The 25,737-nt window shown below is 41.0% G+C and overlaps 2 protein-coding genes across 10 annotated transcripts in view; one reads left to right on the top strand and one right to left on the bottom strand.

Moving 5' to 3' along the window:
• UBE2E1 (ubiquitin conjugating enzyme E2 E1) overlaps positions 1-12,899 on the top strand; it is a 56,868-nt gene extending 43,969 nt beyond the window's left edge. For 6 of the 7 annotated variants that reach the window (XM_039521745.1, XM_039521743.1, XM_039521744.1 and 3 more), the window contains 4 exons: positions 3,038-3,170; positions 10,776-10,923; positions 11,667-11,735; positions 12,069-12,899. In XM_039521745.1, coding sequence (XP_039377679.1) covers positions 3,038-3,170; positions 10,776-10,923; positions 11,667-11,735; positions 12,069-12,166 — 448 coding nt within the window. In that variant the 3' untranslated portion in view covers positions 12,167-12,899. The remainder of the gene's footprint in view (positions 1-3,037; positions 3,171-10,775; positions 10,924-11,666; positions 11,736-12,068) is intronic. The other variant, XM_039521742.1, reaches the window with a different exon arrangement.
• On the bottom strand, positions 1,006-25,677 carry NKIRAS1 (NFKB inhibitor interacting Ras like 1). Of its 3 annotated transcripts, none has more exons than XM_039521749.1 (4): positions 24,977-25,414; positions 24,540-24,667; positions 21,176-21,417; positions 1,006-1,314 (listed from the first exon to the last, which is right to left on the bottom strand). In XM_039521749.1, the coding sequence occupies exons 2-4, from the start codon at positions 24,631-24,633 to the stop codon at positions 1,270-1,272; spliced, it is 381 nt and encodes a 126-aa protein (XP_039377683.1). In that variant the 5' UTR covers positions 24,634-24,667; positions 24,977-25,414; the 3' UTR covers positions 1,006-1,269. The 3 variants fall into 3 exon arrangements, with proteins under 3 accessions (XP_039377683.1, XP_039377682.1, XP_039377681.1); XM_039521748.1 differs by lacking the exons at positions 1,006-1,314; positions 24,977-25,414 and adding exons at positions 18,425-18,795; positions 25,636-25,677; XM_039521747.1 differs by lacking the exon at positions 1,006-1,314 and adding an exon at positions 18,425-18,795 and having other exon boundaries at positions 24,977-25,413.
• Positions 25,678-25,737: the final 60 nt, after the last annotated feature.

The raw sequence follows: 25,737 nt of genomic DNA on the forward strand, positions 1-25,737 counted from the left end.
CTTAGATCCTTTTGTTGATCTGGGCCTCAGTCTTTTAACACAGAGGTAGAGGGTTATTGGCTCTTGGATTTAATACACTATATTGTAGCTATTTGTAGTGGAATCAGTTTATATTATTTTAAATTGTCTTCAGAATGGCCAAGTGTTTGACAACTGCTAAATGTTGCATCCATCTGTTATAGTCACTTAACTTGAGTATAGCAGTGGCACAGATTATTGGAGATTATTGGAGGTATCAGTTGTGCCTATGCACCATATATCTACATATTGATGTGTTCTTTTTAAACAGATAATTGCAAAGGATTTTAAGCAAAAAATGTAATCCCTCACCTTTGACTTCTTTTCGTATCTTCACTGAAGTTAATGCCACTGCACTTAAACTACATTCAAGTACCATCACTTTTCTAATAAGCACTTGGGTATTGAGCCACTTGATAGTACCTAATCCTAATTTAAACCCAAGTAATGTTGCATTCTGTAACTGACTTGCATCTCCCCCTTTCAATCTTTTCTTTATAAGAAATCAATTATGCTGTTTAAAAATTGAAATCTGCCAGCTATTTCATACTGTTAATTGAAATGAAAGGCTTGAAAGGTAAGCTACATGCATCACTTTTTAATAAAATATTGGGGAAATGTCTACTAATGTTTTACAAAGATGTGATATATATATATTTAATCCAAACCTCTATTAATATACTACTACATCTGTGGAAATGAAAGCACCTTGCATGCATTAATAACTAATTGGAAGCTTAATAGGGTATAAGACATTTCTAAGACTATTATGAATAATATTTTTGAAGTCATCGGGTTTTTATTGAATGATAATTTTAAATCATTGAGGTGTGTTTTTTGTATTGACAGTTCTTTGGGTTTAAACTAGAAATGAAGTGCAAAATAAAATACTGAAATATTTCTCATAGGCTCAGAGGGCCTTATTCAGTATGCCGATCATGTTGCTTCCCTCTTTCCCACCTCCACCCCCCCTAAAATACTCCCAGTTGACAGTTCTTACTTTGTAAATTTCAGCAGTAAATTGGTATTAACAAATTGCAAGGACCTGTTCCATGCACTAGTTCCATCTTAAGGGGGTTGGCTTGTGTAACTTGGAGTAATGATAGTGTTTCAATACCACTCCAAGAAGTAATTTCTTGGAGAAGTAGCTAAGGGCACCCGAGAGTGTCCTTTTCAATAACTTTGCACAGTTAAGCTGGTGTCTGTCACTAGGCAGGGCTTCTTGTAGAAATACAGTTGTGTCACAGCCCATTACACATCCAGTAGCTGTAGAGCTAAGCATCCAGATATACAGACCTGTATGGGACAAAGAGAAATAATTAGGGAGGAGAGGGATATCATGAGTCTTTAGGGTACAATGGATTTTACCTTACGTTAGTGTTTTTGTTTGAAGCCTCATTTCACAAGCTGTGTGAAGCTTTGCGTTTGGATGAGAGAGATATTTACCAATGTACGGTGTGTAATTTTTGTGCTAGTTTTCAGAACTTTACACATTGGGGAGGATGTGGGGAGACATGCAAAGAAATCTTCTAGTACGGGTCTTGCTATTAAAATTTAATAGTTAAAGTACCATGGGCATTTATTGGATTTGAAGAGATGAGATAATAGAGGTATTCAATACAATCTCCTCCCTTTGCTTACCCCTACATAGAGGTACATGTTCACCAGCAGAACAAAGAGCAGAAAGCAATCTATCATCCTTGGGTGTGGCAGCTTTACGATGTGATCTAAAATTATTTGTATTTATTTATTTCTATTTATAACACTACTAATAAGCACCCATCAATTACTCTGGATCCCTTCACATTATCATGTCCATATTGAATGCATTTGATGCCTTCCACCTCTAATACTAATGCCCTATAATTATTATAATGAATAAAAGACCTTTAATTTATCCCTCCACCCACATCAGTGCTAGGAGAAAAAGGTGGTCTTTGAGGTGAGTTTGGAATGTTAAATCCAAGATTTAACCCTGATTTTATGTGAATTTGCAAAAAACAGCTCTGTAAAATGGGCCCCAACATTAGGAAAAACCCATATCGTTGCTTCATTTTAGAAACCATTTTGCACAAAATGTACTGTGGCCAAGTGGGAATAAGTTTGACATTGTAAAGCACCATGATATAGTTTTGATCCACTCAATTAAAGCAAATGAACTACTACTGTTCAGTAATAATGTAGGAAATGTAAATAATATATCTCCTGTTGATCACATTAAAGTAAAAAAAAAAAAATCCTCGTGTACTGATTAATCCTTTTTCACTCTCTGATCTGTTTAATGAAGTACCAGGAAGCAAGTTTCCAATTTTAATATGGTCTGTGAGGTTTAGCTTATGGGAACCCTGTAATAAAGCTGTACTAGGGCAGCCCCTTTCTAAAATACAACATTTTCCTCTTTGAAGTTGTGTAGTACTTAACTACTGATGTTTCTTGTTGCATTGAACTGGTGCTACCCGAAGGTGTGTGCATTTTGTTTTTGTTTGTAAGGACAAATGGGGAAGGTGGTGGTACTTCTTCCAAACATCCAGATCAACAGAATGGGATTTAAAGAGACAGAAAATCATTTCCCCTCCTTCTCCAGACCCTTGCCATACAGTGTGTGCCACGTAGTCTTAACAATGGTAATAAGGTAATAATTGGAGATATACCAATCTCCTAGAACTGGAAGGGACCTTGAAAGGTCATTGAGTCCAGCCCCCTGCCTTCACTAGCAGGACCAATTTTTGCCCCAGATCCCTAAGTGGCCCCCTCAAGGATTGAAGTCACAACCCCGGGTTTAGCAGGCTGCTCAAACCACTGAGCTATCCCTCCCCCCACCACTGAGTACAGATGTCCAGGTATAAGACTGTAGATTGCTTGTTTCTAAGCTTCATTACTTTTTATTACCGTTCTAACCTCTACATTGTGTATTAAATATCACATTGTTGAGATTCAACTGTTTCTTAAATCTATGGGATCATATTTATTCAAATTGTAGCTTTGCTTCCTAAATGTATGTATCCTTTTTATTGCACAGCGCTGGCCCCAAAGGCGATAACATCTATGAATGGAGATCAACTATACTGGGGCCTCCAGGCTCAGTATATGAGGGCGGAGTTTTCTTCCTTGATATCACATTTACACCAGAATATCCCTTCAAGCCTCCAAAGGTAAGAGAGAGAGCCTAACACTTTGCTACCCAGTGATCTGTAGGATGTTTGCAGAACTCAATGCTCATGGGACACAGTCAATTTGAAATCAAGTTTATTTAAGAAAATGAGTTAAATCTGGTTTCAAGAACCACACCTGGAATCCCCCGCCCAATTTTGGTGGGGTTTATTTTTTATCACCATTTTTCTGTTTTGTTTTGTTTTTTAATATTTTTCCTTTTCCCTTTTGTTGTACAAACATGGGAAGCTGACTTACTACACAGGGGAAACTATGAAACTGAATATATGAAAAGTGCTCTGAAATATAGAAAGAAAACAAACTGGAAAAATAGAGGCAAATATTTCTTTTTCTCATCTCTTTCAGTTACAGTAAACTTTAAGGTGTGTTTTATAACAACAGTAGGTTAAAAAGATTTCAAGCAGAAGTATGGTTTTTAAGTGCCATGGTTCTTTTAGGGACTTGCTAATAGTTGATTTGTGTGTATAATATCAATTTCTTAGTAGTGCTTTTCTGGATTCTGGATGCAAGTTATATTTTGAAAGCTTGTTGTATTCTGTGTTGTTGGGTTCTATCACAAATCCAATACTAATCCGGGGCGGCTCTAGACATTTCGCCGCCCCAAGCACGGCGTCATGCCGCAGGGGGCACTCTGCCGGTCACCGGTCCCGCGGCTCCAGTGGACCTCCCGCAGGCATGCCTGCGGAGGGTCCTCTGGTCCCGCGGCTCAATGGACCTCCTGCAGGGCTGCGGGAGGTCCACCAAAGCTGCGGGACCAGCGGACCTTCTGCAGGCATGCCGCCGAAGGCAGCCTGCCTGCCGCCCTCCTGGCGACTGGCAGAGCGCCCCCAGCGGCATGCCGCCCCAAGCATGTGCTTGGCATGCTGGGGCCTGGAGCCGCCCCGATACTAATGTAAATAGATGTAGCTTTATGGTTCACACATTTAGGCCAATATGTTTGGAGATACTTTAGGACACTCTCTTAAAACAGGAAATTGCCTAACAAGGTTGCCTAAGGGTGGTTCCAGGTTTCATTGCTTTAGTATTTTTTTGCTGGAGGTGATGGTCGCAAGGAGAATCTTAAGAGGATGTCAGCTGCAATGGATATATTCAGCAATGTTTCTTCCCAATTGCTTCACCTTAGGCAGAAGTGTGCTGTCATGAGAATCCTATACCCTATGGTGCCAAAGTTTTGGTTGCCATTTCATTAGCGCTTTAGCTTGTCTATCTCAAAACAGGAAGAGCAAGTCCCATTAATCTGCAAGAATGGGTCTGAGGCTGCAGACATGGAAGTTTTTAAAAATGAAAGTTGTTTAAAGTTCTGACTTAAAGTAAGCCACTCAGTGCAAGAAACTTACAAAAAAGCCATTGACAGTGGCCAAAGTGTCTAGTCTTAATACGTATAATGTAAATAATTTGTATTTATGGAGCACATTACATATTTAGAGTTCTGTGTTAACATTAATCCTCACATTGTTCCTGCAAGATAGAACTATTATCCCCATTTTGCAAGTGGAAGAGATTGAAATAGAGAGCGATTCAGACTCTGATTAGCCAGGCACATGCTTAACTGCCTTCCTGAATCAGGGCCTAAGTGAATTGCCCAAGGCCACCCAGAAAGTGACAGAGCCAAGATTAGAATTGAAGAGCTTTTGGCTCTTAAACTGTACTTTGTCCTCAAGGCTGCTGCTACTCTTCTGCAATATTACACCATACATTTTCTCTGGTTCCCAAGAGTACCATTACGGTAAGGCTGCATTTTATTTGTGTTGAGGTGAAAAGAGTAGCTTGGGTTGACCCGATCTGTGCTTTGATCTTTTTTGTATTAATAACCTCTAACCACTTTCTTCCCCCCAATCTCACTTTGCTGGTTATATCTATTACCTTATCCTACCACTTATCTTGGTGAGTCACGGGACCAGCTTCTTTGTATCTTTTTTTCTAATGCAATAGTGGTTTCACATCAACACAGTGACCAAGACGGAGCTCTTTCAAGTGCGACCTTTCTGGAGCAGGGTCCAGTTTCATTATATTGTCTGCTCTTCTTCTATATGACTTAGTGTTCTGTTGGCTTCAAATATCTCTCTATTGTCTTAATAGCTCAATGTTTTCCAGATCTGATTTGATTTTGTTAATATTGTGTTGATTTTTCACCATTGTAATCACTCCAGCATTTGTAACAAACTTTTACTTTAAACTAGGGCTGTCAAGCAATTAAAAACAATTAATTGCGCAATTAAACAATAATAGAATACCATTTATTTAAATATTTTTTGATGTTTTCTACATTTTCAAATATATTGATTTCAATTGCAACACAGAATACAAAGTGTACAGTGCTCACTTTGTTTATTTTTATTACAAATATTTGCATAGTAAAAAACAAAAGAAATAGTATTTTTCAAATCACCTCATACAAGTACTGTACTGCATTCTTTATCATGAATGTTGAACTTACAAATGTAGAATTATGTACCAAAAAAAACTGCATTCAAAAATAAAGCAATGTAAAACGTTAGAGCCTACAAGTCCACTCAGTCCTACTTCTTGTTCAGCCAATCGCTAAGACAAACAAGTTTGTTTACGTTTACTGAAGATACTTCTGCCTGTTTCCTATTTACAGTGTCACCAGAAAGTGAGAACAGGCATTCGCATGACACTGTTGTAGCTGGCATCGCAAGATATTTATGTGCCAGATGCACTAAAGATTCAATGTCCCTTCATGCTTCAACCACCATTCAAGAGGATATGCTTCCATGCTGATGATGATGGGTTCTGCTCGATAACAGTCTAAAGCAGAGCAGTCTGATGCATGTTCATTTTTATCATCTGAGCCAGATGCCACCAGTAGACGGTAGATTTTTGGTGGTTTGGGGATTCTGTAGTTTCTGCATCTGAGTGTTACTCTTTTCAGACTTCTGAAAGCATGCTCCACACCTCATCCCTCTCAGATTTTGGAAGGCACTTCAGATTCTTAAACCTTGCATCGAGTGCTGTAGCTATTTTTAGAAATCTCACTTTGGTACCTTCTTTGCGTTTTGTCAAATCTGCTGTGAAAGTGTTCTTAAAACGAACGTGTGCTCATCCGAGACTGCTAGAACATGAAATATATGGCAGAATGTGGGTAAAACAGAGCAGGAGACATACAGTTCTCCCCCCAAGGAGTTCAGTCCCAAATTTAATTAATACATTTTTTTAACAAGCATCATCAGCATGGAAGCATGTCCTCTGGAATGGTGGCCGAAGCATGAAGAGGCATATGAAAGTTTAGCGTATCTGGCACGTAAATACCTTGCAACACCGACTACAAAAGTGCCATGCAAACGCCCATTCTCATTTTCAGGTGACGTTGTAAATAAGAAACAGGCAGAAGCATCTCCTGTAAATATAAACAAACTTGTTTGTCTTAGCGATTGGCTTAACAAGAAGTAGGACAGAGTGGACTTGTAGGCTCTAAAGTTTTATATTGTTTTATTTTTGAATGCAGTTATGTACCCCAAAAAAAATCTACATTTGTAAGTTACACTTCTATGATAGAGATTGCACTATAGAACTTGTATGAGGTGAATTCAAAAATACTATTTATTTTGTTTATCATTTTTACAGTGCAAATATTTGTAATAAAAAAGAATAGAGTGAGCACTGTACACTTTGTATTCTGTGTTGTAATAGAATATCAATATATTTGAAAATGTAGAAAAACATCCAAAAATACCAATTGAAATTTAAATATTCTATTGTTTAACAGTGCGATTAATCGCGGTTAATTTTTTTGAGTTAATCGCATGAGTTAGCTGCGACTAATCGACAGCCCTACTTTAAACATATTTGTACTTCTTTTTTTCTGATTTTATTTTTATGTTCTCCATGTGACTGGCTTTTGTATCATCAACAAAAAGTGTAAATGGTGAACAGCTGGTCTATATGTGCATTAAAAACATCAGAGGTTTGATTTTCTACTTAAGTGGAAATCACTTAAATCCTTTCCTCATTACCTCAATTAGGCAGAGCTCCTCTAACTAGAAAACAGTCACTTCAATAAACATCTGTAAATTTTGGCCAGTCTATACCACTGATGATGATTTTTTTCTTGTTCTTACATTAACAAATATGGCTTATGCTTTAATTCCAGATAGTAACCTACTGGACTGAAAATCTGTCTGAAAAAGTTGTTTTCTCAGGTTACCTAACTTTCATCTCCTGTGCTCAGAGCCAGTGTGCATTGTCAAACTAGAATGCTTGAACGTTCCATGAATTTGGTCTTTAGTTCATCAACCTGGAAATACTCATGCTTCCTTTTTGAAAAGTTTTATGATGCCTTTTAACAAATTGCCTTCTGAAAGCTGGTGAGGTAGTAATTTTGGAAAATCAGAACTGAAGCTCAAAATAGTGAAATATTAAACCAACAGTGGGATAGAATTGCAGGCTGCGTATGAGCCAATAGCAAAGTCTTGCCTGGGAACTGTACGTGCCATGGACTTCTATTCTTCCTTGCCCGCCCCTATCCTGAATGGCGCTATCTGTTCTGTCAATTGCTGTTATCACCACGTGAGGTCACGCATCTGCTTGGCCTGATCCACATGACATAGACCAGGAAGCACTCATTGGGGAATATGAAGCAAAGAAACAGATGTCTTTTTGGTTTCTGTATATCATACCTTTAAAGTTCTCTGATGTGCAGAGATCAGCAGCTGGTTTTGTTCTCAGTTGCTGTTGCCTGTTACAGAGGAGAGAGAGATGCTGTGCTCTCTCCTGGAGATTATTTTGTTACTTCCATACATAATATGCAAAAGCATGTACTTTTGTTTAATTGAAAATCAAAGTAATTTATAAAGAATGAAGTGTAATGTCTCCATGAGAGAGCATAGTGTGGGGGTGTCTCTTGTGTCACAGGCTACCGTGCCTCTGAGAATAAAAAGAGCTGCAGCACTCTGCATAGCAGGTGAGTTCTTGGAGACTTAAAGATTCACTGCCCAGGAAACTAAAGGCACTAGTTTTGTAGTTACACATGCCCCACCCCTGCCAGTGCTCCCACTCAGAGACTGAGTGAGAGGGAGGGGCATGGACAGTGTTTTTTTGCATTGCTGAATGCTAGAAGGATCCAGGAACGCAGCAGAACAGCTACAAGGGAGGACAGACAAGTTTAACGTGTGGGCCAGTCTAATCCCAGAAAAAACACTGGTGCATTCTTCTTATGCCACACGCCTACTGAATGTGCAAGTCACAACTACCCTAGTTACCAGTAAACAGACAATAAGAATCATGGGCACGGACAGCTTACAAATTCTGAGGATTTAGGGCATGATCTGACAGCTCTTACTCAGGTGAACAGTTATAATTCATGCAAGTAGTTCCATTGACTTCAGTGGGACCACACATGTGAGGGAGGGTTGCAGGATAGAGTTACTGTTCTCCAAAACACAGAGTTGGGACATTTTTAAATGTTTCTTTTTAATGTGAAGACATAGGCCATGTTTAGCCTAGGTGCCTAAAATTAGGCTCCAAAGTGTGTACTTAAGAATCTAAATAAAAATGGACTGAATTTTCAGAAGTGCTGAGCTCTTTGAAGTCAATGGAAGCTACAGTTGTGCTGCGCCTTTGGAAATCTGGCTGCTCTTCATGGATTTAAGAACCTAATGTGAGAGAAATTGGAGCATCTGGTATTAAAGCATGAGCCATATTTGCTATTCTGTAAGAAGAAGGGGGAAAAAAACATTCGTTCTCATACTGACTTTAGGCACCCAAGTTTGAAAACTTTGACCGTGGCTTTGGTAACATGAATTAACACACTGTTGATTTTGAGTCTGCAGCCAGACCCCTGGAAATGGTATTGACTTGCTGTGTGGCCTTGGGCAGGTCACTTGAACTCCTGAACTTTCATTTCCTCATCTTGAAAATGGAAATTGTGGTGATTACATAAATTCTATGGATTTAAGTGGAATGAATAGGGAAGAGTTATGGCTGCTAGTTAATACAAGAGGAGAAAGCAGTATCGCTAACCCCAGACATTCAAAAATCAGATGTTAAGCCCCCAACATCACAAGATTGGTTTAAAAATTATGATTCTTTTAATTAAAAATGTGAGGTTCCTTTATTTGCCTTCTGGCCCTTAGGGTACACTTAAGTCACATTTCCAAGCTTTTATCTGCAATCATAAGGTCTAGGAGCCTTTTAAATTATTTTACATGAACATTAGAATTCTCACAATCACTTAATCTCCAGAAGTAAAACTGCAAATATCACAAGATTTACAATAAAATCATGAGATTTGGGAACTCTGAAGAAGGGGGGCTTTTGAAAAGCATTCTTCACCTCTGGACTAGTCTCAAATGCAATACAACTTTGATATATTAGTCACAACCAGAAGCTATCATTCAGTGGCTATTTGAAATTAATTTGGTCATTACCTTGCCATGCTGAACGGACAGGTGTCCATATCTCTCACACGACTGTGACAGTGCTCACCATGATGAGAGTTAGTGCCCTTAGTATTGAGACTGGTTTTGAAATGGAGTGGAGACAACCATCCTGCTGACCTTAGAACTGGTTCCTCCAGGTCCAGATTGGAGAAGTGCAGGAAGGTTTTTCTTCTGCTTTGGTTCCATTATTTTACCTGTTCTGAGTTGTTCCACAGTCTTAGAATTCTAAGGGAGCTGCAAAAGCCCCTCACTGCAGCAGCCATCCCAAGAGTGGAGGCCTGCCTTCTTCTGACACTGGGGATTCAGTCGGAATCTGCTACAGATATTGGCCTGGATGTTCTGTGGAGCTCTGTGGACTCTTTGATAGACAGGAGACTTCAATTTTCAACGTCGCACCTTCCTATACAATCCGTTTGTTAAAGGTGGGAGTGGGAAATCTAGTCTCATGATTTAACTGAAATATGATTTGCATTAGAAATGAAGAGAGAATTGTGCAACAAAAATAAAACAACAAAAGAAATGTTCCATTAACAGAAAGTGATTTTTGTGAGAAATTTAGCATGGAGAGAAACTGACCATCCAGGTTGATATTATGGTGCTTGAGAAGCATATAGAATTCAGTTTTATCTGTATAGTTTGTGCAGATGTAAAGTATAGCTCATTACTTTTAATTTTCATTTAAAGTAAATACTTCATCTTCTGTTAAATTTAAGCTTAAATTTAATTGAACAATTATTTTAATTATTTATTTAATTATTATTTCACACTTTTCTTCTACAAATGAAATAACCACTGTTTCACTTGTTGCATAAAACAATATGGAAAACACAAAAGAAAGATTAGTACAATAGTGATCCGCTTGTTTTAAAAGCGGATTTTAAACTGTTGTAATACAACTAGTTGACACCAGAGGGCAGCAGCACACCGGGAATCTAAAAAAAGCCACCCAGTTTTTTTATTGATTATTCTGATAGGAAAGATATTAAATGGCACTCTCTAAATGTATACTAAAGCTGAATTAGATGTAAAAAATAACTTTACATCTTAGCCTTGCAGAGCTGGAGTTACTTTTAATCTGAATTAAATGTTGGGTTTTCTTTCCTTTTTCTGTTTAAATCTGTAAAGTCAAACTTATGACTATGTAGTGTGACATGTTAGCAAACAGTCTTGTAATTGTGGTTTTTCTAGGTGACGTTTCGGACAAGAATCTATCACTGTAATATTAACAGCCAAGGAGTGATCTGCCTTGACATTTTAAAAGACAACTGGAGTCCAGCATTAACCATTTCTAAAGTTCTCCTGTCCATCTGCTCACTTCTTACAGACTGCAACCCTGGTAAGTCTCTCATACCCTAACAGATAACATCTCTATTGATACGGATCATCTGGCATTTTAGTAACTTACACCCTGATCCTCCATCATTAAAGTCAAAAGGAGTTTTACCATTGACTTCAATGAACATAAGATCAAGCTCATGGAGAAGAGAATCTCTGTCCCCACAAGATAGCCCAAGCTTTCTGTTGTCTTTGAGGGATAATAGAAGTTGTTCTGATATTCTGTATATGGCTGTAGTCTATCTGTTCTTAAGCTGCACTGCAAAGAAAGCAGCAACCAGAAAAATCCCGGACAATCATCCTGTAGATTGAAATTCCAGCTAAAAAGAAAGTGGTGTTTTAAACACCATATTCATGTGTGGGGTCTGCACCATCTGAAATTCTAGTGATTTGGTAATAGACTAGATGTATTTAAAAATTACCGCCACAAACAAGGCTGAGAAGATAACAAGCTGGAAGATTTCCTGGAAGCTCTAGTTCAACTTTACAGTAAATTATTCAAGAATAAACTTCCCACCACCATATTTATATATAATTCCTAAGTCAGTAAGAATTGTTTTTAGTACTTCCCTTCTGTGTCCAGCTTAGTTAATTAAGTATATCTCAGTAATATAAAATAAGCAAAACTTGTAGAAATTCTTCTAACTTTTAAGAAGTGTAGTAGCTAAGGTGTTGTGCTATGTGTACTTCACCAAAAACACCTGACCTAATCTTTTCACGGAAGCCAGATTTATATTGATATAGGTGCACTTAGTGTCTGCGACATGCATACCGCCTTAGAAGTGGTAAAGGAAATTGAAGCACACAGATCAGGTAAAGTCTGCAATATAACCTACAAGGATGGCAAAGCATAAGTGTCTGATTATTGTCTTTTTACCTCCTTAAAACTTGAATTAGTGAATCTTTTCCCCCACATTGAGCAATCACTTTAAAGCACCATAAATTTACATGTACAAATTAAGACCTGTTCTCTACTTGGAAAGTCCAATAATCTATGTACTATAAAATGGGTCAGTGTTCCACCATGTACTTCCCCGCCCCCATGAATGCTTTTGGGTAATGCATCAGACCACTTCTCAACTTTTTCTTTTATGTTTTTCCCAGTTCTCTTAACTAAAATGAGCAGGATTTTTTTTTTCTTTTCAGCTGATCCCCTGGTTGGAAGTATTGCCACTCAGTATATGACTAACAGAGCAGAGCATGACAGAATGGCCAGACAGTGGACCAAAAGATATGCTACATAAAATGGATTTTTGTCAAACTCTTGCATTATTTGTCTGTGATGGAAAGAGCTGCTTATTGATTTTGAAGTGGGGGGAGGGAGGGAGGGTGCTGGTAAAGAGTAGGGTATTTCTATAACAGATTTTATTCAGTCTTTTATTTCCTAAGATTTTGTTGTTGTAACTTAAGGTATCTTGCTACAGTAGACAGCTAGAATTGGGAATAGCATATTTTAAGACTGTCATTAGTTCAGCAATATTAGCTCACATATAGTACCAAGAAGAATGTAAAGTTAGACATTTTTTTGGTTCAGTTGCTTGCGATATGTAAAAGATAAAACAGCTTAATTTTGTACAGGTACATATGTTGACATTATGTAAAAGTCCTTTGAAGACTCTACACACTGGGTTTTTTGTTTTTGTAAAAGATGTTGGGATTCTTTTTTCCCCCTTGGGAGGATGTGCTGGTATTTAACAATTCCTTTTCAAAGACTCATCTCATGATATGTAATATGGAGGAGTGGATATATGCCTCATATAGGAAATGAGAAGTAGTTAATGTATTATTTTATATGCCAATCTACCTTTGTGAAAAGAATAAAGGTTTTAATCAGGATTTATGGCAACCTGTAGTGAAATACCTTAAGCTGTTTAACTGTAAGGCGTGGAATAGGAGTCACTCAGTGGATTGGTTGTATGTTGTGGGCTACTTAAGTCTGCATTTGTTACTGTGCTAATAAAAATATGTAAAAAATGACTCCTGCTTAGTGACCTGCTTTGTTGTTTTGCTGAAATAGCTTCTCCCCAATACATTTTGATGAAAGACCTATATTCAGTATCCACTATTTTTCCTTGTAAGCTAAACTGCTGTCTGAAAGCATTCAGGGAAGAATTCCCTGCACTGATTTATCAATGGCAGTAAACTTGCCTAGATGGGTGCTTTGTAGTAAGCAGCTCCTACAGTTTCCATTTTTAAAGGCTTTTCTACATTAGTATGTACCTGCTGATACCACAGGAATAGAGATACAGGGTGGGGGAGGTGATATCTTTTATGGGACCAACTTCTGTTGGTGAGAGAGACAAGCTTTTGAGCTTACACAGAGCTCTTCAGGTCAAATACAACACTGCATACCATAGGAATAGTCCCAGCTGAGTACAGTAGAACCTGAAGGGATCTACTTCGCATCCCTGTCCCAGCACATTGCTGAACATTCCATGCTTCTTACCTTTAAGGTTAACTGCTCCCAAAACTGGTTTTGAAATGCTACCCATTAGCTAAAACTGCAGCAAATGCAGCTGGAACAGTGTCAGACTAAGGATGGACTGCAGGTGAGAGGCCGAGGGGAATGTCTGTCACAACTGTAATGAGAGCGAACTGTACTTCCAGTTGAAGGAGGAGAAGGAATGGCATCATAAAAGAGCTGGGCAAAACACAACTCATATGAAAAGTGGGGAAGACTGATTCTAACCTGCTGCAAAACTATTTCCTGATAACGGCACTTGTACAGCCAAGTAAGGGATAGGGACAATCTAGCTGAAAGGGAGCTGTGTGATCAGTCTTTGACAGGTATTGAATCAATGGTAAAGCAAAGAACAGAACACACTAGCTGCGCCTCAGTCCGCCCCCTCCCCGCTGTCATCGCTGAATCACACAATCTACAGCAATAGTTCACTGCCCATAGAAACTTACTAATCCTGTAGAAAGCTGTATGTATATGCAAGTTTTACTCAGACACAACACCAGCTGCTCCAAATTGTTTGAGGGCTGCAACTAGATCAGTTACTTTACTGCAAGGGACTGTAGTGCTTAGAATTACACTAAGCCTGAGTGTATAAAAAGCAGTAGGACAGACCTGTAAAGAAAAGGACTTTTTTTCTTTCTAAAAGCCCCAGACAATGCCAGTATCTAGTCTGACCAAATGAAAAGTAATGTGTTGGATTTTCTTTAGCTTATGTGGTGATGTACTACTTCTTAGTCACCTGAATAATCCCTAATGCCTTCTCCCTTTATTAGGCTATGTCTACACTTAAAATGCCACAGTGGTACTGCTGTAGTGCTTCGGTGAAGCCACTCACTAAAGCAACCCGTGGGGTTCTCCTTTCACTATAGTTGATCCACCTCCCTGAAAGATGGTAGCTAGATCAACAGAAATTTCCAGTGTAGACCAGTTAGAAACCACCTAGGTTCTTAATGCCCAATAGAGCAGTGTCGAGTTATTAGGCCTGGCCTACACTGAAAAGTTATATTGCAATAGCTATGTGGCTCGGGTGTGAGAAATCCAAACCCCTGAGAGATGTAGTTAAGATGATCTAACCCACTGTGTAGACAGCAGTAGGTTAACAGAAGAATTCTTCAATCCACCTAGCTATTGCCTAGGAGGTGGATTGCCAATGCCAGTGAAAGAACCCCTCCCAGTGCTACAGTGGCAAATTGATGCCATACTACCTTGATTTTCTCTACTTCAGACAAAGGGATCAGGCCATTTGGATCACAGCAAGGGGAGCAAACAATGTAGAACTTTCTCCTGACTCATAACCTCTATAGGATTCAGGCTATGTAGTGCAGAAGTGGATAGGGTACAGATCCACATGGTAACACTGTCCACTCCAACCTCACAGGCCTTCAGTGTTAATTCTGACATACTAGCATTATTTATCTTGCCTGCTTTCCCTGCTCTCTAATACAGAACACCCACTCATGTGGTGACTTCAGAGGTAGTATTTGGTTAGACACCTACCAAGTCCACGTGGCTGATCTGAGACTGAATCATCTGCCATTCTGAGCATGGGTTCTCCACCTGCTGCTATGACAGCAGGGGTGGCACACCCTACTTCCTCTTTGTTATGGGTAGATGGGAGCTCCTTAAACATGGTAACATGGGCGGGTTAATGATGGCATGTAAAAGCTGGAGAACCACTGCTGGTAGAACAAGTTAGTCCTATCTTCATCCCACTTCCAAAACCAAGTCAGTGGTCTGCTGCAAATACTACATGTAAACAGTCAAGTCCCCTGTATGGTGAGAAACATGGAGAATTCATGTACAGTCAGCAGGAAATTAAAGTGGGTGGTGTTCCACTGCTGCTCTGCTAGTACCATAGCTCTTAGGCAGCTGCAGTCCTACAACAGAAACACATGTGAGGTTCTAGCAGAGTGTAGCAGGAGCTTGCTCATTCATAAGGAATAGCAAATAACTGATGTAATTGCTGACTCTCTCTTGTCATACACCTTGCACACAGGAAGAACAATGATCCAGAACTACCTCATGGAGCAAGACAAAAAAACAGGTTCAACTGTACAGGTAATCCAAGTTACTCCATTGTAAAAACTTGCTTCATTTTGGTAAATTGTATTATTGCACCATCCTTACTAACTGTTCATACTTTGCACTGAGGTATTTATACCACTGTGTAGCAGAAGGCTATTGCAGGTACATACTTAAAGGGTTAGTGCGGCCATCAAAATTGAGACTTTCAAATGACAGTACTCAGCAGCTTAAGCGTCACCACAAATAACTATTGAGGTCTTGCTGACTCATGACAGTACAACACTGTTTAAAATACCAGGAAATACTACTTAGTTGGAAGTGTATGGAACTTTACTCATCTGTTCACTGTTTCATTCATCTGGCTTTCCAAGCAGTTGCTATCTCTCTGTGGAAATGATTTGCTCTCCCGCTGCTTTCGCTCTATCTCCCTCCTCAGTCCTTGTCAGGGTTCCCTCCCCACTCTGAACTCTGGGGTACAGATGTGGGGACCTGGCTGAAAGACCCCCTAAGCTTATATTCCACCAGCTTAAGTTAAAAACTTCCCTAAGGCACAAATTCCTTTCATTGGATGGTATTGCTGCCACCACCAAGTGATTTAAACAAACATTCAGGGAGGGGCCACTTGGAGCCCTATCCCCCCAAACCCTTTCACCCCCTTTCATAGAATCATAGAACTTAAGATCAGAAGGGACCATTATGATCATCTAGTCTGACCTCCCGCAAAATGCAGGCCACAAAAGCTGACCCACCCACTCTTGAAATAATTCTCTCCCTTGACTCAGCTGTTGCAGTCCCCAAATCCTGGTTTAAAGACTTCAAGTAGCAGGTAATCGTCCAGCAAGCGACCCCTGCCCCATGCTGCGGAGGAAGGCGAAAAACCTTTCCTGGGGAGGCTTGAGAATAATATACCAACCAATAGGTTAACAAGGTGAGCACAGACCAAATCCCTGGTTTCTAGGACACTGAAAATTAATCAGGTTCTTAAAAGAAGAATTTTATTTAAAAAAAAGTAAAAATCACACCTGCAAAATCAGGATGGAAGATAACTTTACAGGGTAAATAAAAAGATTTAAAACAGAGGATTTCCCTCTGACACTGCTTCCCAGTTACAAACAGGGATAAAATTACCTCTTAGCATAGGGAAAATCCACAAGCTAAAACAAAAGATAATATAACACATTTCCTTGCTATTACTTACAATTTCTGTAATTTTATATGTATCGTTTCAGGATCTTTTTAGGAGCTGGTTTACCTGCTTGGTCTCTCTCTTTCTCCCAAGCAGGAACCAACAAAGAGAGCACAAACAAAACCTTCTCTTCCCCCCGCCCCCCATTTGAAAGTATCTTCTTTCCCCATTGGTCCTTCTGGTCAGGTGCCAACTAGGTTAATTGAACTGATTAACCCCTTACAGGTAAGTGATTCCGTACCTCTGGCCAGGAGGGATTTGATGTTACTGCATACATACAGGTTGTTACCTTCCCTTTATATTTATGACAGTCCTGTTCAGATTGTTGGGAAAGCAGAATCCTGAAACGTGTTGACCTGTCCTGTGAGGTGAAGTTCAGTATCATGTGCATCTGCTGTTGGAAACTGTGCCACTTGTTACAGCTGAGGGATCTGCACAAGCATTTCTGCTGATCTGCCACTCAGGGCTGGCTGGCTGACTTTTAGATATACCCACCACTAGCAGGCCTCTCACTACACTCATTAAGCCTCTTCCACAGAGAGATACAGTGCTTCCCAGTGTTGTTTACTTAGGCTATGGCTACACTACAGAGCTTACAGCCAATGCAGCTGCCCCACCAGTAGTGCAGATGCTCTAAGCCAACGGGAGAGAGCTCTCCCGTCAACTTAGCTACTGCCGCTCACAGGGCTGGAGTAATTATGTCGGTGGGAGAAGCTCGCCTGCTGACACAATACTGCCCCCACACGTACTTAGGTCAGTGTAACTTGCTTTGCTCAGGGGGGATACCGACCTAAGCTATAGTGTGTACACAGCCTTAGTCTTTCTACAGAATACAAGCTGTGACTTCCCTGTGTAGATGGACAGCAGCTGTCTTTGTGGATTGCCCTGCTGGGTGAGGGTAGTAACCGCACCCCTTCCTACCTCATATTTCCTAAGCTGTTGCAGGATTCCAGCTGACTTAAGAACTATGGTACTAGCAACAGGGAAGTTGTACCATCTCTTGTCAGTGAAACCGTCCGATATCTAACCATGACCAGGCACCAGTTTTTGCTTCAGTGGACAGCAGCAATATAAAAGTGGAACAAAGTTACATAGTTAGTCTACTCTCCCCAAGGGTTAGATTTTTTTTAACTGCTCCTCAAGCTTTTGTTTTGTACACTACATAACAGTAAAGGTCACCTTCAATATTGGAAGAATCTAGTGAAAACTATAAGGAAGCCACATCACGTTCCAGCCTTTGATTGCTGGTTGCAAGTCAGGCCTGACCTATCTGAGGATCACTCATGGAATGTCACTATTTCCACATGCAGCAAGAACACTGATGCTCACATATCCCTGCCAGGTAGGCAATGTTCTTGTCCATTCCTCCTGGAGTATTCTTGCTCAGCTGCCCTGGAACTTTTCCAACTGTATACACCACCCATAGGTAGTAAGTGAAGCACAAAGGGGCTGACACTACATCACACATACCCTTTCCCTAGCCATGGGAAGATAGGTAAGCCCTTTGCTGCAGCCAGGAGTTTTTGCAATTGCGAAAGGGGAACATCAGAGGCTGGACAGCTGCATGCTGTATATGGAGTAGTTTACTAATTGTCCACTTGTGAACTTGACCCAGTAGCTCTCTGAAATGGCCATGTGGGGATGTAGACAGCCATCACTGCTGTACATCTCTATGCTGATGTGGGCTTTAATAGAGCTTACCACTAAAAACAACACCCCCGTCCCCAGTGACCATTACAACATTTTTACAAAGTGCTTCCTTGTGAAGTGCTTGAGACCTTGACCAGCTGTGGTTTTCCAAGCAAATACTTGATTGAAGGACAGCGACAGTCATGACTTTGCTGCTTTTAATTCTGAATTCAGTATTGCCTCAGCAAAAATGTGCCAAGCAAGTGGCAGAGAAAAAGAGACACCATGCCCTTGCAGCAGCAGATAAACAGCTTCCCCTGGAATAGGGGGTTTTAGTTATCACAATTATTGCCTTTGCTCTTCCTCCCAGGCAAGGGAAATGCTGACTTGTTCTGGGATTGGGAAAGCTTGCTGGCTAATGAAGTGAAAGGTTCAATGAGCGTTTTCCGATCCGTCACTGTCACCTCCCACAGTCTCACCTTCTCAGCCTTTGCCCATTGCTGTGCTATTTCTGTTTCCACTTGTCTTTGCTCTGTAAGGTCAGTTTTGTTTCCTAAGACAACAATTGTCACCTAGAAGGAAGAGAGAACAGGCCGTGGTGCAGATGCAGATCAGTCACTGTAGCACAGAATTGTTAAAAAGCATACAGTAAAAGCAGCAAAGAGTCCTGTGGCACCTTATAGACTAACAGACGTATTGGAGCATGAGCTTTCGTGGGTGAATACCCACTTCGTCGGATGCAACAAAGCTCATGCTCCAATACGTCTGTTAGTCTATAAGGTGCCACAGGACTCTTTGCTGCTTTTACAGATCCAGACTAACACGGCTACCCCTCTGATACTTGGCATACAGTAGTGAGGCCGTTCACAATCTAGTCTCTACGTTAATTTTGGCTCACCCTAAACACATTCTGCATTTTGAAGTAGTCGAATGTTGGGTTCAAACCTCTGTGTCACTCAACGTGCTGGGAGCAAAGTGGGTGGTGATCACTATCCACAACCGGAGGGAGACAGGAGAGTGGAGTGTCACACGTCACCCAATGGAAACCCATTCTGGTGATGAGCAAAGCTCTACAGCCAGATTCTCCATTTGCTTTGCACTTTGCGTTATTGCACACAGCAGTGACAAGAATGTAGAATGCTAGTGAATGCCAATTTGACACCTACTTCACACAGGTGATCACAATACAAGGCAGTAAGGCAGCCAAGACCTAGCCCAGACTGCTGCTTTCTGAGCCCCGGACTGTAGCGTAAGGAGAGTAAGTCTCTTCCTCCATAAGATAAACTGTTGATGTTACTATAGGCTGTCACACCACTCAGAACAATATACAGGCAACCCCTCAATGTTTTGCCTCTAAATACAACACTCAAGTATGAGAGATGGGTAAACTAGGTACAAAAGCTAAGACTAATACAATTTTTTCAGAGGAGTTTATCTAAACATTCTCCTGATTTGTTTTACAATCCAGTCTGTTTGCTAGCACAGGAGAAGCTGAAAGCAGAACTGACTACATCAGGCTACTAATGCTATTTAACCTTGTGTATTTTAAGAGGTTTTTCTCTTAGTTTTAATCATCTCAATTGTTAGCAACAGGTAAGAAAATCTGTGCCAGTATTTACATGATATGCTCCTTGGAGAAGCCCTGCTCTGAAAAGCCCTGAACTCAAACGTATTACTGCCTCTCTTTAATCAAACCCTCTCCTCTTGCTTTGGGTTGTTTTCACTCTCTCCCCCCTCTTCCTGCCAGCACTGGTTTTTTACTGTAGCCAGGCCTAACTATTCTTCCCTGTTGAGCAGACTCTGGGATGTCCTATGCCTCCAGTTTCTTTCCTGGGGTTCTTCTGTCTGTAAGTACTTTACTACAGGTTCTCTTGCCTTAATATCTTCTACGACTCCCTGGAGAGCTCTCAGAGCATCATTACCTTCTGAGCAAGTCAGGATTACTGCTTTAAGTTATGTCAATATTGGTGATATTATTGCTTAGGGCCACCATTTCCACCACCTACTTTAGTCAAGATCACAGCATCTTTCATTTGCCACGGAGGCCTTCCCAGACCCACACATAAGCAGCTCTGTATCTGCCCAGAAAGGGGGAAGTTGACTTAGAAAAGTACAATAACCCTCAAGAACATATTTTCTGCAACCCACTCAGGAAACAAGATACCTAGCTATGGTCAAGGGCTAATCTGTCTCTTCTGTGACTGCAAGTTGCACTGCTGTCAAACCAGTCCTTCCCCCTCTCCCCACAATACATTTTGAGTACTAAATAAATACGTCTTGTGTTTTGCAAGAAGTGGTATGACATTCTGCCTGTTTCCCACCCCACCCCCCTTTTTAATAGCCTGAATGAGCTTTATTTTGCTGGTCTATTGGCTAAAGGCATTTAGCATGGAATACCATTAAAGGATATGGATTCTCTAAGAAGATGGTAAGCACAAGTGTACTGTGCAGGTGATATTCAGCTAGCAGAGCTGCAACACTGTATCAACTGATAACACTAGCTGCTTTCTAAGGGAAAATACAGCAGTCATTCTGCACAACAGAAGTGATTTAACAGCCACACTGAAATACATTGACTCTAATGTATGGGAGACCCATTGTCAACTACTGTATTTTGTAAATGAGCAAGTTAAGTGAATAAAACCAAGTGAGGATAATGAACCACAATGTTTTATCCACTGCACTTTAGTTTTAGTACAACATCTGATCAGTTTACAAACTATACTATCGTCCATATGAAATACTACATTACATCGCTGCTGAGAAGGGCAAGACATTTATCTTTTGTGCCAATTATATAGTGTGTGGATGAATGAAATTCTTTTGTATAGGAAAATGTCTTTCATTAGATTGCCCGAGATGGCACGGAAAATTTGCTTTGCTTTGTAATTTAACTTTCCATTATTGTGCTATTTCAGACATGGCCAAGAAATAAAGGCATCAAGCTTTTACCTCTTTTTTGTCTCTCACTGTGTCAATCTCTTTTTTGATCACTTCTGCTCTCTGGAAGGATTCAAGGCTGTTCACAGCATACACAAGGATAAAACCATCAGCAACAGAGAAGTAATGCTTTGGAAACTCTACTCCCTCTTGCAGACCGGTAGTGTCGTAGAGACGTAACTGTTCTTTTACCCCACGATCTGTTTCGACTGAAGCCAAATACACATCTTCCACTGTTGCACCCTCTTCTAAACCTGTTTTAAAAAAGACCCCTAAAAGTTAAAACTTATAATAAATTCTGTAAAGTGATGTAAGTATTTATTCATACCGCAGTAAAACTACTAACACTAGGCTTTCAACCGTGCATTTCAATCAATTTTAAAAAATATTGCTCTTTTGGATGGTTTTGACCAGGATTTGAACTCAGATCCTATTGTGTTCTCAGCAAGACCAACAGGCCAGCTATTTACAATAATGAGGCCATGTCACATACACATTCAGTACATGAATACATGTCATGCATTTTTATGGGCATAAGTTCAGGATGATATAACTTAGGTGGCCCTTCCCACAGGTTCCCCAAACCCTGCCCACCAGAACTGTACCAGTTGTGCTCAGGCAGCATAACTGAGGAAAAAGGAGTACTAAAGAAATTACTAGTGTAGGGTGCTAAAGAAAACTTAATTAAGCCTTATCTAGTCCCGAAAGCCCTAATGTTGCCACTCTTCCTCATATTGAATAGTGCCTACTCCACAAGTAGAGTAGGGGGACGAATACGTGAAGTCTATGGGACTACTTGTGTAAAGTACTAACAACCTCACACATAGACTCAGGCCATATGATGCTATAAGCAGCAAGGTTGAAGGATGTTTGAGTGCAGAGAATCTACATAACTTAAGGACATGATGGAGATCTCAGAATTTCAAGTCTAGCTTACTGGTTTTAGTAGTAGTTCAAGTTTTCAAACAAGCCTTCTGTTACCAAACTTTGTCATCTCCTGCCTCTATTGCACACCCACAAACATACGCTTGTTGGTTCTTGTAGGGTAGCTAGCTTTCTGTTGATTTTCAGACAATATTGACACATTGTTTTAGAAAATAAGGATTTTACTATGTTGAATAACACTATTTGAAGCCCTGCATACCAACAAAGACGCTGAAGTATTCCACCCACACGTGCGCTGATTATTTCCCCTGCTGCATGCAACCTTTGTTTCCAGAAAAGAAGTGGCACAAGCTCTCCTTGCTACTCCCTCCCTCCTTTTCTAGTCTTCATAAATCCAACTCCTATTAGATTCATGGCAAACTCTGACCAGACTATTTGATCTTGCCTCCAACTATAGCCACACTGACATGAGGACGTAAGACATAACAGCACGAGGAAAGATCAAACAGATTAATAAAAAGAGAATGAGTGCAAAATAAAGTTGCAGATCTGATTCAGGAAAGTGGTAGCAGGAGGGTGTGCTGGGGCATTTTTAAAAACTAGGTGGCTAATTGAATCCCTTCTGGGAACAATAATTTCTTCCTGCTCTCCGCCTCCAGCCACTGTACATGTGGCAGTTCCTCCCAACCAACATAATGGAAGCAGCGACAGATATGTCCGTACTATCTTACCTGATGAGTAAGGGGTGGAAATGAGGAAGTCCTTCATACTGGAAAGAGCTGAGGGTGGGAGCGAGAATAAGTAACAGTGATGGAGGACCTTAAGGAACTCTGAGGCCTAGGAATTTACACAGCAGTAGTCTCAAAGGGTGAAATTCAGGCCTCTGGAAAAGGGCAGCACAAAGCCTATGTGCCACTCAAAACGGGTTAGAACATAAGAATGTCCCTACTGGCTCAGACCAAAGGTCCATCTAGCCCAGTATCCTGTCTTCTGACAGTGGCCAATGCCAGGTTCCCCAGAGAGAATGAACAGAACAGGGAATCATCAAGTGATCCATCATCCCCTGTCCCTCATTCCCAGCTTCTGGTGGCACATAAGCCTCCTGCTGGCCATTCATGTAGTGGGAATTTCCCCCAGTTAGAATAACCCACTTTTGAAGATGATTACTTAGCTGATGCATGCAAGTCTAAGCTTGAGAAAGGAGGACAGAACCACCTGACAATGCTATGGTTGAAAGCATGCTGCCAAGAGTATTTACAGTTGTTGGCTAGTACAATCTGCCTACAGACATTTTTCTTAGCCCTTGTTACAACTGTTATAAAACAATGCTAAAGATTACTGGGGGTGGACAGGCCCATCATTACTAACTAGCCTAAGTCTCAGGTCCAGGAGGTGGAGAAGGGGTCCAGGGGGTGAGGAGGAAGAATCCTTGTTTACATTGCTAGTCAACATCATACAAGAAACATGCCCGCAAATTTCATCTGTAGCCAACAAGGCACACTGTAAATTCTGCTCAAGTTTAGTGTAAATGGTTTTGCAATTTAGAAATGTGAAGAGTGAGGATCAAAGATACTGAATGCCATTTACCAATAAATATTTGACAGTGAATATTACATAGTAAACTTAGACAATGCACAAAGAAACTGCAAATATGCAAAACAGATTACTAAAAAGCGGGGTTTTCAGAAATATCCAAGTGACTTAGGTGCATAAGTGCCATTGTCCTTTAATGGGATCCATGCTCCCATTGTGTTCCTTGGGCATTTCTGAAAATCCCACCTCAGGTTAACAAATTTATTTGGGCATAAGCTTTCATGGGCTAGAACCCACTTCATCAGATGTATTAAGTAAAAGATACAGGAGCAGGTATAAATACATGAAAGGATGCGGGGTGCTTTACCAAGTGTTAAGTCAGTCTAACGAGATAAATCAATTAACAGCAGGATACACCAAGGGAGGAAGTCAACCACAGCTAAAACTATGTTTTAAAGAGCCTATGAAAGTGAAATCACCTCCCTTTTCTATTTAGCAGGATTCCTATTCTAGGTATCTGTATCTATTACATCTCAGATGCAATAAGTCTACTAATTCTACAGTCATCTAGATAGTCTCCAAGGTGGAAGACCAGAATTTCTAGTGTCAAAAAACAGGCAGAAAGAAAACATATTGTCCCCTCCACTCTTCATCTTTTTTCCCTTTTAAACTTTTACATTAAGCATCAAGAAGAATACACAAATAACCTACCACCCCCACCACTACACACACACACACCCCCACACAGCCAATTTTATTGTTACTTTGCAAGTGTCCATTAAGAAAGAGTAGAGAAGGCTTGAAACAGAATTCAGAAGAGTTCCAGAAAACTGACTGCTACCAAAAACCAAGACCATGTTCGTTCTCCCCCTTCACCTCAGTAAAGGTAAGAAATTAAGCCCAGATTGGTACCCTTAAAACTTGTTGGAACATCATAAAAAAGGAAAAGATATCTCACCAACAGTATGTTTTCCATAGAGAAGCTGCTCCAAAATTGCTGTTTTTCCCACTGATGCCATTCCACAAATCACTACTTTGTAGCCCTTTCCCATCTTCTTTCAGGATGGCAAAGTCAGCAAATAAATCCTGTTCAAGCACAGGGATCTGTTATATTTATGACATTACATTAACAGAACTCTGAAGACAGACTAAAACAAAGCCGCTGAAACATTTAGTGCTTCGGTATATTTTAATTATACAGTTCAACAAGCCATGGAGTTGATTTTGAAGCAGAGCTCTCTCTGAAGAGGTCACCAGCAGCTGGTATTTCCAGGAGGATGCAATTTGCTCCCACCTCCACTTTTTAGGCCTCAACGTTTACGCACATTTAAGTTTACTTAGGCAAGCAATTCCCTCCACTTCCAGGGGGTTGTTCACACAAGTAGAGTTACACACCTGCTTACATACTTGCAGGATCAGGCCTTGCAGCCTCTTCAGGGCAGGGACTGTGCCTGCTCTTGTGTTTGTACAACACCCAGCACATTGCCTATGCAGTGCTGCCAACTCCCACCTCTACACTGTGGGTTTCTATATATATATATATTTTTTTATCTTATCACTCCAGCTCCTGGAAACACATGAGCCCCTGGGCCTGCATTTCAAACCGAGCACGTGTCTCACCCTCCCCTTCGCAGGGAAAAGCTGGCAGAGGTGCCCCCCAAAAGCTCGGACACCAGCGGGCTGACAACAGCTGCGTGCTGGGCACTCTCGGGCTAGGGGGGCCTGAGATGTGATTTTGACATGGCTGGAGGTGGCCATGCCAAGGCACCACCCAGAAGCGCTGGCTCGATGTGCAGGGGGACGGGGACAGGGAGGCGGCTCGCTCCAGGGCCATCAGCCCAGGCCCGCCTTTCCCTACGGCTACAGCCTAGCGACAGGGGGCGCCCCTGGCAGCAGGGGGCGGGGACCCCGAGCTGACGGAGCCACTGCCGCGCGCGCCGCAAACCCCGCCCCGCCTCTCTGAGCTCTCGGGCTAGGCTCCGCCCACACCGCCCGGCCCCAGGAACGCGGCGGCACCCCCGACCTCCACCCGCACAGAAAGACGCTCCTCCCACCTTGGAGCTCCTAGGGCCCCTCCTCAAGCCCTGCCCACCCACCGCCCGGTTTGTAATCTCAGCCCCGCCCCCTCCTTTTATTGGCCATGGGGTGAGGGGGGG

The sequence above is a fragment of the Mauremys reevesii genome, linkage group 2, assembly GCF_016161935.1.
Source record: "Mauremys reevesii isolate NIE-2019 linkage group 2, ASM1616193v1, whole genome shotgun sequence".
Taxonomy (NCBI): domain Eukaryota; kingdom Metazoa; phylum Chordata; order Testudines; family Geoemydidae; genus Mauremys; species Mauremys reevesii.